Source organism: Alternaria triticimaculans (genome assembly GCF_023758025.1).
Source record: "Alternaria triticimaculans strain BMP 0046 chromosome Unknown scaffold_2, whole genome shotgun sequence".
Taxonomy (NCBI): Eukaryota; Fungi; Ascomycota; class Dothideomycetes; order Pleosporales; family Pleosporaceae; genus Alternaria; species Alternaria triticimaculans.
Window position 1 is genome coordinate 2,277,810 of NW_026055959.1, and position 12,168 is coordinate 2,289,977.

General features: G+C 53.0%; 6 protein-coding genes across 6 annotated transcripts; 3 read left to right on the top strand and 3 right to left on the bottom strand.

Annotated features, from left to right (window-relative positions):
* Positions 1-1,079: 1,079 nt before the first annotated feature.
* Positions 1,080-1,886, bottom strand: J4E78_002423 (uncharacterized protein; the record flags this gene model as incomplete). Its single annotated transcript, XM_049363070.1, has 2 exons — positions 1,080-1,664; positions 1,710-1,886. The coding sequence occupies 2 exons, from the start codon at positions 1,884-1,886 to the stop codon at positions 1,080-1,082; spliced, it is 762 nt and encodes a 253-aa protein (XP_049225662.1).
* Positions 1,887-2,432: 546 nt separating this feature from the next.
* J4E78_002424 (uncharacterized protein) lies at positions 2,433-3,248 on the top strand (the record flags this gene model as incomplete). The annotated part of the gene is made up of 1 exon (XM_049363071.1): positions 2,433-3,248. One exon carries the CDS (start codon positions 2,433-2,435, stop codon positions 3,246-3,248), a length of 816 nt encoding a protein of 271 aa, XP_049225663.1.
* Positions 3,249-3,389: 141 nt separating this feature from the next.
* J4E78_002425 (uncharacterized protein) lies at positions 3,390-4,013 on the bottom strand (the record flags this gene model as incomplete). The annotated part of the gene is made up of 1 exon (XM_049363072.1): positions 3,390-4,013. One exon carries the CDS (start codon positions 4,011-4,013, stop codon positions 3,390-3,392), a length of 624 nt encoding a protein of 207 aa, XP_049225664.1.
* A 460-nt stretch (positions 4,014-4,473) lies between these two features.
* On the top strand, positions 4,474-5,763 carry J4E78_002426 (uncharacterized protein; the record flags this gene model as incomplete). The annotated part of the gene is made up of 2 exons (XM_049363073.1): positions 4,474-4,493; positions 4,542-5,763. 2 exons carry the CDS (start codon positions 4,474-4,476, stop codon positions 5,761-5,763), a joined length of 1,242 nt encoding a protein of 413 aa, XP_049225665.1.
* Positions 5,764-6,153: 390 nt separating this feature from the next.
* On the top strand, positions 6,154-8,147 carry J4E78_002427 (uncharacterized protein; the record flags this gene model as incomplete). The annotated part of the gene is made up of 4 exons (XM_049363074.1): positions 6,154-6,158; positions 6,240-6,277; positions 6,337-7,356; positions 7,915-8,147. The coding sequence occupies 4 exons, from the start codon at positions 6,154-6,156 to the stop codon at positions 8,145-8,147; spliced, it is 1,296 nt and encodes a 431-aa protein (XP_049225666.1).
* A 745-nt stretch (positions 8,148-8,892) lies between these two features.
* On the bottom strand, positions 8,893-9,463 carry J4E78_002428 (uncharacterized protein; the record flags this gene model as incomplete). Its single annotated transcript, XM_049363075.1, has 2 exons — positions 8,893-9,317; positions 9,400-9,463. 2 exons carry the CDS (start codon positions 9,461-9,463, stop codon positions 8,893-8,895), a joined length of 489 nt encoding a protein of 162 aa, XP_049225667.1.
* Between the last annotated feature and the right edge of the window lie 2,705 nt (positions 9,464-12,168).

A 12,168-nucleotide genomic window follows, 5' to 3' on the forward strand; every position in this document is an offset into this window, starting at 1 on the left:
ATAGCGTTGAAGAAGCCGCACATCCCGTCGATGATCTGGTTCTTGGATGTGACGTCTTGTAGTTTCTCCGCTAGTACGTAGAGACGGCATAGTTTCAGCCATTGCATAATCCCTTTGGTGACTATCAGCTGGCGTGCGTATACCAGGTTGAGGTATCGACGAAACGTGTCGGGATCACCGTCTGGTAGTGCAACTGTAGTTTCTTCGTTTTCTTTCGAGTCCTGACTAGTGGCATGCTTGAAGAAGTCGGATCTGGATGTGATGAGTGTCGAATGCACGAAGAATGATGCCGTATTGAGGCCTGACCCAACGCGCACTTTCAGCATAGGGCTGTCAAATCTACGGGACATTAGCAGTAGCAATAGTCAGATACAACATACTTACGCCAGCATTTGACTATCGTCAGTTCTTCTATCTAGGGGCACACGGCTTGCACCCACAGCTGGCTTACTTGCTGACGCTGGTGACGGCGATCGGAGCGATGAGGTATTGAAGGTAAACACAGGTGCTGACATTGTAAGTGGTGAAGACGTATGTGTGTTTCTCTCTGACTGATATTCTGAATGCATATTCTCTTGGAGTTTAAGAGTTGTCACTATGTCGCCTAAGCAGGATCATGGGGAACGAACAGCGCTTCGGCAGGATCAGGACCGTCTCAGTTACGTATCGAGAATGCGCGCGCTTATCAACACAACGAGTGCTCATGTCAAATACAGGATTTTGTTGCAGAAACAAAACAGACTTGTGTGGAAAGCCTGGCAACGTGACCGAAATGTGCCTGGTAGCGGTTAGGCAGGGGTGAGGCGTAGCTCATTGTACCACTCGAAGCGCCTTCAACACTGGTACATGACATTGTAACGAAACCTCAAGTGCAGCATCTGCAAATATATTTGAAGATAGTGCGATAGAGCTGTTCCGGTTCCGGTGATCTATAATAAGCAAAAGTGGTATGTAGAAGACACACAAACCTTGGCCCCAAAGATGGCATGAAGCTACTATACAGGCGCAGTATCGATAGCAGACACACTTCGATGACAATTGGTCATGAGCTGACTTGTGCTATTCGGTACTTGGTGGTCCTATTTCTTCTCCTCTTCCTTGGCCGGCGCCTCTCTCTTCTCCAGTATCTTGTCGACGATACCAAAGTCCACCGCCTCTTGCGCGTCCATGAAGTAGTCGCGCTCCATGTACTTCTCAATCTCCTCCAATGTCCTCTTCTTCGTAACGTGCGACTGGTATATCTTGTTCAGCTTGTCCCGTATCCTGAGGATCTCTTTGGCATGGTCCGCAATATCGCTTGCCTTGCCACGGTATCCGCCACTCGGCTGATGTATCATGACTCGCGCATGTGGTAATATGTATCGCTGCCCCTCGGCGCCACCTGCAAGCAGCAACGATCCCATGGAGGCTGCGATGCCCATGCATATTGTGCTGACCGGGCAGCGGATGTAGTTCATGGTATCGTAAATCGCAAGACCGGCGCTCACGCTGCCGCCGGGCGAGTTGATGTACATGGATATGGGTTTCTCGGGGTTGTCGGCTTCGAGGAAGAGGAGCTGGGCGACAGCGTTGGCGGACATGTAGTCGTCAACCTCGCCATTCAGGCAGATGATGCGCTCTTGCAGGAGACGCGAGAAGATGTCGGAAGTTTTCCAGCCTCCACCCTATAAAGTCAGCTAGTTCTTGAATAGTAACGCTGCTGAGCTCACAGTAGTCTCCGTCACGTAGGGTATCGGCAGTGAGATGGCGCGCGGTGTCTGTTGGTCCTGCTGCTGTGGACTCCATTGCGGCTGGAAGCCGAATTGGCTTGACATCGACCGCGTGCCATATCTGGCGAAGCTTTGTAGTGTTGATGGCCTTGTAGCCCGCCGTAATAGAGAAGCCATGATGGTGATGTCGGGGTAGCTCCTGCCTCCCCGCGTGAACGCAGCTCCGGCGCGCCAAGCCGGGGGTCCGATGCGATCGTGTGGCTCTTCCTGCGCAACACTTCCAACCCGCACGAACCACGCAGTCGCTCACTGTCCCGCCTGATGCCAGGCAGATGGATCTGTCGCCCGACGTCATGCTTGAGCCCCACTAGACTCCCGGCGCGGGCTCAATGCCGCCAATCCTCCGCCCATATTCCCGGTCGTCTCTTGAAAGGCAGTGACCTTGGTCCTACGCGCGAAGATGCCCACCAAACGTTCCGCCTCCGCAAAGACGAGACAGCCAAAGAACTTCCACTTTCGCCATTACTCGACCCGGTAGCCTTAGAAGAAAGGTCTCGCTATGAACAGACGAAAGAGCGACCGAATTTTGCTGAATTCACGCCTTTCCAGAAGAAACTATGGGAGAATCCTTTCGGTATGCATAATGCTGTCCCTTGATGGCAATGCAAGACTAATTTCTCAGCCCATGCGTTGGCATCGCCAGTCCGTCAATGCCGCGCAACAATGATCTCCCTTCCTAGCGCCTTCCTGACCTCTCTCCACGCACGCCCGCACCCAACGACCAAAGACCCGTGGCTCCTGCCTGTCTCTCTCACGACGGACAAGAAGCACCTCGGACCCCCACACCGTTTCCTTGGGACTCGTCGGGTTACTGTACAACTGGGCAAGAAGAAAGCCTGGGAGAAAGCTCTAAACTCACGCATGGCCGAAAAGTTTGGCGGGCTGGGCTTGAAGAAGATGGTTTGGAGGGAGGACATGCCAGACTTCATACTGGACATAATGCGCAAGACAGTAGCAAGTAAGCTCAGCTGGAACTTTGGTTTCAGAGGTCGATTGATTCCAGTCGCGAGTCCCCGGACTGAAGACATCGAGAGCGTCGAAGACGTTTCTTCTGTCCTCATATTCCGATCGCTTCATAACCGTGGGGATGATATGCAAAAGCTGGCAGATCTGAACATGGCTGAGCTGGAAAAGTGGTCAGCCTACTTTACCAAGAGCTTTGAGGCGAAGCTGGATCCACATGCTACCACAGAAGTCACTCACTCTTCACCACACTGGTATACTGGTCCTGTCATCGCATGTCTGCAACCTCGCCTGATGTTTCCGGAGCTCGAGTTTCATACCACCACTTGGCGAGGCAGAAAGGTTGCGGTCTACAGTTTGGTGGATCTGCTTGGAGAGGACAAGGCGCAAGAACTGATAAAAGGCAGCAAGTACGCTGGTGAGAAATGTGTCGTGATAAAGAGAGCAAGACACAATGTGCCGGTTGAGATGCTGCTCATGCAACTCCAAGCGTACATAGCCCAACCAGGTCCTTGAGTTACCTCAAGCGCACTTAGCTTTTGAATCAAAAACTAGACTTCCTCCTTGAGCCTTCTCAACCTGTCTTAGCCACTACTGTGATCCCTTCCAAAGACTACCAAACTCTGATCCAGCTCATGTACTATCAGCCGCACTTCACTACTTGCTGACACCCTCACGCAATCTCCTCTCCCAGTCTGCTTTTCTCATACCGAACATGTGCTCATCCTTCATCTCGCCATTCTTGTAAACATTGTCCCTTAGTACACCTTCGAGTACGTACCCATTCTTTTCAAAGCACCGCATACTCGCCCCGTTGCCAGAGAATACCCCAGCGTAGAGTTTGGACAATCGTTGACCATTGTTCTCGTAACTCTCAAAACTCCATGTTGTGAAGGCTTCCAGTGCCTCCGTGATATAACCCTTCCCCCAATACGTCTTTCCAACCCAGAAACCAACTTCTGCTGCATGTGCATACACATCCGAGCCTAGTTTCAAACCGATGCCTCCTATTGCGAGTTCTGGCGCTGATCTCTCACAGATGACGAAATGGTGTTGATATGGGAGTGCAAGATTCGTGTTGATCCATGTCTCGGCACTAGACTGTGTATATGGACTTGGGAAAGTTCCTCGCATATACTTGGCGATGAGAGGGTCGTTGGCGTGCAGGGAAGTCGAAGGGGCATCTTCGAGACACATCGGACGGATCATTAGACGCTTGGTAGTCACTATGGATGATGGAACTGATGTGCCCGTCTGTGCTGGTGTTGTTTGTTCCGCCATTTTGGAGATGGATACACCGACGAGATGTGCGAATACGGAAGAAAAGAACAGAGATGGGTCAGTAGAGAGAGTCCGATGTTTGTGTACTTTTAGTGCCTGATTGCTTCACGGCCGTTGACTCATAGATGCCTTTTTAGTGACCATGATAAGGCCAGTCAGCACGAAGCAAACGCACCTTCCCTGCTGGGATATCGACCGGTGGCCTGATCTAGCGACACTCGCCCATTTGATGAGTCCAGAACGATGCAAGCGTATCGCCGTATTCAAAGGACGCGCAAAGACTTGATGACTGTGAAGTATATCCTTGAACACGATGTTTGGGACTGACCAGGTGACATGTGAGAGGACGAGGCGTGACGTCGTGCATGTGGGCGGGCACTAGCGCAGCGCGCTAAAACGCGTCTGTCGCGTGGGCGGTCCAGCACTCGCAGTTCCTACGACGCTTGCCAACAGCGCCGTAATGTCGTCCTTCGGAGCAAAGTAAGCCGATCCAATTGAAGATATGTCGCATGTCTAACGTAATTGCAGAAAGGTTGTCAGAACCTATTCGCGACACACGAAGCGTCAACTCTACGATGAAGAACCGCCTACCAAACGAAGACGCGTCGAGACCACAATCGAAAGTACCGAAACGACGACCTTGACCTCTTTGGATACTGCTCTCACGATTGTCATTTCATCTCTCGAATGCGAGCGTGAAAGCTCCACCGCTCCTCCGTCCAGCCCCAAAGACTCGCCCGCAGTCTTCTCAGACGAACCGCCTCGGTCTAGTCCACCATCGTCGCCAGCACCGCGCAGCTCCCCTCCACCCGTTCAAAAACGGCGACCAGTCTTCTCCATATTCAAAAAGCAACTCAAGCCGAGCACGCCCGCCAAAGAACCCCTTACGGAACGGAGTCACAATGCGCAAAGCCCACCGAAGCCAGCACCGAAAAAGAAGCAGATGGTACAGATGCAGTTAGACCTGGCTTCAGAGACGCGTAAAACATGCAAGACATGTGGAATGCAGTACATACCGTCGAATGCCGAAGACGCGGCGCTACACAAGAAGTTTCATGCGATGAACCTTGGGGGTGTCGACTTCACCAAGCCAGTCGTGGAGCGCTTTAGGAAGAACCAGATATGGAGTGGTGATGGGAGCTTCATCGCTGTAGTTGGACGCAAGGATACATTGGCGATGCGCAACCGGGCGAGTGATGTTTTGAAGGTTGTGAACACAGAGCTTGCTGCTGTTCCCATATCAGACGACGAGCTTTGGGGACAGACGAGTCGGACAGCCCAGGCAGACGAAACAGAACGGACTACGCCTGTACCGAAACCACGGCCCTCGGCGAAGAACCCAGCCAACGTGGCACTCGTCGATCGATTCAAGATATATTTATACATTCGAGGGAATAAGTGTGTAGGAGCATGTTTGGTAGAGCGAATATGGGAAGCCTATAAGGTGTTGGACCCCACCAGTTCGCCCGAACAGGAGCAAGGAGATGCTGTCGCGCCCCATAGCTCTTCTATTTCTATCAGCACCGATTCAGATCCGGTGGCCTTGGGCATATCGCGTATATGGACGTCGAATCAACAGAGAAAGAAAGGCATCGCGACTAGGCTGCTGGATATCGCACGATCCGACTTCATCTATGGGCTGCACATTGAGAAAGCTCGAGTTGCTTTCAGCCAACCGACAGAGAGTGGAGGGAACTTGGCGCGCAAGTGGTTTGACTGCCAGGCAGGGTGGCATGTGTATGTCGATTAGCGTACCGTGGAGATAGACCCTTACATAGATAGCCGCGGTAGGCCGCTGCAAGATGCCCACGCGTTTACTAAACAGTGTAAGGAAGTGTTCAAATTCTGTAGCAGGCAGCGAATATTGAAACGGGAGCTCTAGAACACACAGGGCCACAGAATCCGTTGGCGAAATTGTGCCAGATGCATAGCAGAGATCCATTGGGCCGTCATGGTGTACGAGGTACGATGGTGGGGGCTGTTCGCTGTCCCGCGCCGGATCGCCAGCACCTGCATATCGGCGATGATCACGTCGCAGAGCCGACTATCAGCAACAGCATTTCTTGCGCGGCACCATCTCACCGCTTCTCTCGCGCCCCTTCCATGTACATAGAATAATGCATTGTTTTTAGCACCCACCATGTCGTCCGGAAACCCCTTCCGCCTTTCTCAAGCTCCCCGTCAGCCCGCGCCCGTCCCGCAGACTTCCTTCATCAACACGGATAGCAGTGTGCTTGAAGCGCGCAGGGAGGACAGCGACCATGGTATTCCCTCGCCTTGCCTTTCTGCGTCTGCTGGCATTCAAGGAGTAATTGTCTTACAGTGCTCGAAGATGCCGCCCCGCCCTCGACTGGCAAGACCAAGAAGTCTGTCCGCATTCTCTCGCCCACTACTACGATTCCACCGCCCATCTTTGACGACTCAGATGCGACCTTGAACGAGCTCATGGCCCGGCGATCGAGCCAAGGTCATCCTGCAAGCCCGCCGCCTCCCGTAACACCCGCCGGCTTTGTCAACAACTCTGTCACAGCGGGTGAAGCCAATGCCCAAGTTGTCGGGAAAGACGCCATGGCAATATCGGACGCGTCCCCAAGCCCGAGACCAACCTTCGGCGAGCCTCATGCGACGCAATCGCTGGGTCACGTACCGGCGAATCCATTCTCGAGAACACTGGCCTCGTTAGAAACCCAAGACAAGGAGAGCGAGGAGGAGCGGACGAACACGGGAAGACCGATGCTAGGCAACAGCAGAGCTTCCTTGGATGTAGAGAGCTTCAAGAATCTACTCCTGACCGGAAAAGCTACTCCGCGACCATCCGGTCCGCCTCAGCAGTCTACGAGCGCATCACAACCCGTCGCAGGCGCGCAGTTTGAGACCAGTAGTAGCACCGACACCTCCTCAGTCTCACGGCAATCGCTATTCGAGCCCATACAAGAATCCCACGCTGATTCACCACGTACATCGGTCGATATGGCCGACTCGGACGAGGACGAGAGCATGGGGCTAGTCTCCGAGGTGAAGAAGGGCAAGAAGAAGCCCCCACCTGCCCCCAAGCATCGACACGGAAAGCTCGTTACGCAGAGACAGCCACAGACAGTGTCCTTCGAGAGCTTTGCAGCGACAGAGCCAACACCACCGCCGGCTATTAGACGAACCGACAGTTCGGACACAAACAAACCGCTCCCTCCAACTCCCGTTGCTGCGCCGCAGTCATCCCATATCAGCACGCAAGATACCACCCCGCTACAATCCCAACCAACCCCACCAGCACAAGACCTGCCTTCACCGCCTTCGGAAGGCACAAATAGACAAAAGAAGGCACCTCCGCCCGTGCCATTGGCCCGTAGGCAGAGTCAGCTCAAGACGACGACGACAACAGGCAATAGATCGCGGAGCAGTTCAAACCTTACGATATCATCTCAGCACTCGGTTGACCCCATACAAAGCCCAGTCCCAACTAACGTCGACCCGTTTGGAGCAAAGTCACCACCACGTCCTCCACCTTCACGACACGGCGCACGACTCGCGACCCTAGGCAACTCAAGCGCGAACTCTTCCAGCACCGAACTGCCACAGCGTTCAAGTTCGGGTCGAACGCCGAGATCCGTTCCAGAACCCCCTTCATCCCGCCGGAGCACTCTAGAGTCCCAACCTTCGTCGCCAGCGCCGAGTGTGCACCGCGCCTCATCTATATCCTCCAATCGCAATACCCAGCGAAATGTATCTGGAGAAAGCACTGGAAGCAACATGCCGCCACCTCCGCCTCCACCAAGACGCCGATCAAATCGCTCAAGCCTTGATCAGCAAAGACCTCAGATACCCTCTTCGTCCCCCACAGAAAGCCGACGGACGAGCACGGAGTATCGCCGTACAAGCACAGAGCACAGACGGACGAGCGTAGCCAGCGAAAGCTCATTGAGAAGGGAATACGCACCTGCAGACGAGAAAGGTGGGAACGAATATGCTTTATACTCGCCAATGGAAGAGAGCGAGAAGAAGCTGGGTCTCGATGAAAATCTGACTGGTGGGAAGGAGGGCGAGGGAAGGAGCGACTCAAGTAACATCCTCGACGATATGGAAAAGTTCCAACGCGAGATCGACGAGTTGAGGACGAAGTATAAACAAACGGGATAGTACTTCGTTTGAGTGGTCATCCAGTGGGAGGAACGAGCGATATATATTAGCATGATGCACTCTCTAATTGGGGGATTCTTACTATCATTAGAAGATATCGCAGCCCATATTTATGCTTGTTCACTGTTTTCGCTCTCCCCGCCCTTGATATGTCTTTCCACTGATAATCATGTGCACTCCATCAGAACCGTACTTGGTCTCATCATGCCTTCATTCTAGCCAGTATTAACGATCCACATGAACGTACTATTCGTCTCCGATAGGATATTCATCACTGCCCTTCCCTGTGCCCGAAATCAACCACAAGGAGCACTCTGATAGGCAAGCAGGGCGTCACTGACTTTCGAGCAACAAGGTACCAACTCAGTCATCCGTGGTAGCTCGAGGAGTGGAAGCCAGGCGCAGTGTGAAAGCTACTTCACAAGGCATAGTCATCAAAGCAAGCAGGGTACGGAAGCAAGAGTAATGGCAATGTCAGTATTTTTATTAGACTCGTGGAAGGCTATGAACATGCAATACCATGGGGCAGCTTTTCGACGAAGGATGACACCCCATGCCGATGATAAGCCGCCAATACATTAATACCAAATCATGAATGGGGGTATCTGGGTCTTGAGAGAATGATCAAGACAATAAGAGAGAGCCCCATGGATACCAGACCTTGCACTAACGGCTTCGACTGAGAACGCGACGTGTAGCGCGACACCCCTGCTCAATATAGCACGTTGACCTTGTGTGAACGGGCCTAGGCCATGATAGCCAGGGCTGCAGCACCCATGGCGACGAGCGAGCCCATACCGACGACAGGCGTTGCGAGAGCGGCGCCAGCGGTTTCGACGGCAGTGGTTGTGGGCTCACCAGGGCGACCAGAGGATGAGGGAGTCACGACAGGCGTAGTAGTAGCACTGGAAGGCTCGTCATCGGGGACATTGGTGGTGGGAACTGGTCGTCCTGGGGGAGGCAGGATAACGCTAGTAGTGGTAGGTACAGGCGCTCCGCCGTCCTGAGTAGAGGATACAGCCGACAAAGCGGGAGTCGAGGAGACAGCCGACATAGCGGGGGTAGAGGAGACATCTGACAGAGGGGGGACTGGCTCAGACGACGGCTTGCCGGGCTCGGGGACGCACTGGGTGACAGTGACAGTCACGGTGGCAGCGGGAGCGCAGACAGCTGCAAGTTGTTAGATCGTGTGCCCGATGCCATGTAGAGGTATCCAAGCAGCTTTGCAGCTAAGCCTGAAGCATGTACTCACGGTCAGTGGCGACGACAGCCAGCGCAAGCGCAGCGACAACAGCGAAGATCTTGTAGCCGAACATGTTGATAGCGGTAATCTGATTGGTGGTGGGGATGAATTGAAGTATGTTCGTGTTGGATTGATGCAGCTGCAGAGATGATGAAGCTTTGGGGTGAGTGTCGTGAGAGAAGCAGAAGACACGGAGGTGGACACAGAAAAGTTGTTTATATGACGTGCGAGCAGCGTTTGCAGGCACGGCGGAAATTAGCTCCGGCGGCAGGCGACAAGCAGAGGACGGATTGGCAGGAGCGAAAGTGAAGGTGAAGGCGCGATTGTGGGGCGAGAGCGTGCGTCGTTGTTGTGCTCTGCGCGTGCCCAGGAAGGCACCTTCGTGGCACCACCTCGCCCATACAGACCATGGGTGCCGTGGCGCAGATGCGACTAGCCTTCTCAGCGATTTTGATCATGTACGACGGAAAGATGCTAGAAATGTGACTATAGACAAGCACAGGATGGTGACGTAGGCAGGTGGCCGACAATGAGGTTGCAGGATGGGGTGTGTTTGCTCTTTCTCCTTTGGGACGGCATCGACGACCCAGCAGAGGTTGCGATTGGCAACCCGGACGACTTTTGTTGTGGCTCGCGTCGCCAAGGGAGGAACTATTCGCGCACATTGGGAATTGAAAGTATGCGCGAGGTCAAGAACGATACTTAGGTGTAACGTACTAACGATATCTCTTCAAAGGGTGTATTAAAGGGAGACATACAGGAAACAGAGAACGAGCAGAGGTTTGCAGACGTAAACTTCGATCCAATCAGTTAATGTATCATCTGCATGCTGGAGGATGTGAACTCGAGAATCTGGAAGGTACCTTCCCGTCAACTTCCAAACTTCAGTCTGGATGCGGATTGGCAGCGACCCCGGATATCACATTGACTGCTGACTTCCGACGCGACATGAACGCTGCTGATGGTGTGCGCCGCGCTTGGGTATGATACTCGATCAATGATCGAATGCCTTCACCTACGATGTTGTCTGATGCCATAGGTAACGCACGTGACTTTCTGACCACAGAGTGATTGGAAAGAGGAAATAAATGATGATTGGAAGACCAAATGGGCGACAATGGAAAAAAGCTGCGACTTTGGAAAGCAATGCAAGCGTCAAGAATAAAAAAGATGGCAGGCCCAACGCGAGTTCCTACTCTTCCGATCTTACCTTGCGCGCGAGAGTTTGTAACTGTGGTAGCGAAGTCAAGGTTCGCTCGAACTTGACTGTCTTGTAACGTCTGGGACATGATTGTTGCGGAATGAAATGGACTAAGCTTCATTACGATCAACCTAGTTTTCATCCTTCCATCCACATCCGGGCATCAAGACATTTGGTCGAGTGCTCTTTGGAAGATGATTTTGCTGTAAACGGGAGAATAATCCAGCTAGCTGGCTACGTTGGACAAAGACGCGTGGGGATCCGTACTCCGTCGCCACTCGTCGCGCAAGAGTAACCTCCGAGTGGCAGTTATTGTCGCGAGGCTGCTGCAACTTTATCGCTGTGCCGCATGCTGGATTACATTCCCATGAGCGGAGAAATGGCCGATGTTTTCTGCCTATTGGATGTTCCTGGAAACTCAATGCAGTCGCAAACGTACAGAGCCGTGGTTCGACTGGATCTCTACGGAAGACGGCCGATGCTAGCAGTGCCTACACAGTAAGTTTCCTCCGCTTCGATATGATGGGCCAACGCTAAACGTGGCTGCACCTCGTGTAGCCCTGTTCGGGCATTACCCAGCTTCTTGTGAAATCCAGATGCGTGCCGTCTTTTCCATCCTGCATCCTATCCTGCGGGCGTAGGAGTAGAACGCCAGAGAGCAAACTGTCGCCACGTTGTTGCTGTTACGTCGGACGTCGGAATCCGAGCTTACTGCGCGGCCCGATACGAGGTGCATACGATGCTGCTTACTTGCTTATGCTGTGCTTTGAGAATATTCGCAATGGTCATTGGCTTCGTAGGAAGCGAGGTTAGTAGCTTGGACGGGCGGTGTCGTAGCGTGTAGTGAGCTGTAAGGCCCAGATGTTTACACTCGCCTATGTATGCGGTGCTGCTCATAGGAGGTAAGAAGCAATGTTCCGCTGGACCCTTTTAAGCCTGACGCTATTTACCCAAATTATCCGCACGCCTGGAGCAGTCTGCTCACCTGCATATGGTGCCCTTGCATTGCTGCCAGAAGGGATGGCACTGCAGACAGCGGCAATGTGCGGGACGAGAGTATTGCGACAGAAAACAACCTTGGAACGGTTTGAAATGGTCTATTAAAGAATACCGCAATCCGAGCCACACAAAACATGGATCGAGATAAAGTGGGTGTGCAACGTTGAATACTCCTCACCGCATCTGCCTTTAGCTAGCCACTGCTCACATAACGCACAGCGCAGTGCAGACCGCTCGTGCAAGCGAACGCATTCCTAGAAGGCCCAGAGGCAGCTGCTGATGAAATGGAGATGCAGCATGCTTAACCCCGAAATTGGGGCTGTGCTGCCGATCTTAACATAAAATTGATCGCGAGCTCCACGCCAGAGAATATCTCGCGACGTTGCGAACCCGCGCTTGAACGACGGTTCAGGCGCTCGCAGGAGAGCGTATGTTGGTATCGGTATGAAATGCGGGTGTGATGGGCCTAGACGGATCTATTGCGCATTTTCTGATTTTGAACCGAAGATCTCGAGAGAGTTCTCTCCGATGTGCTATCAGCCAGTTGTTTCGAAGAGGCTTGCTACACGCCAGCCCAC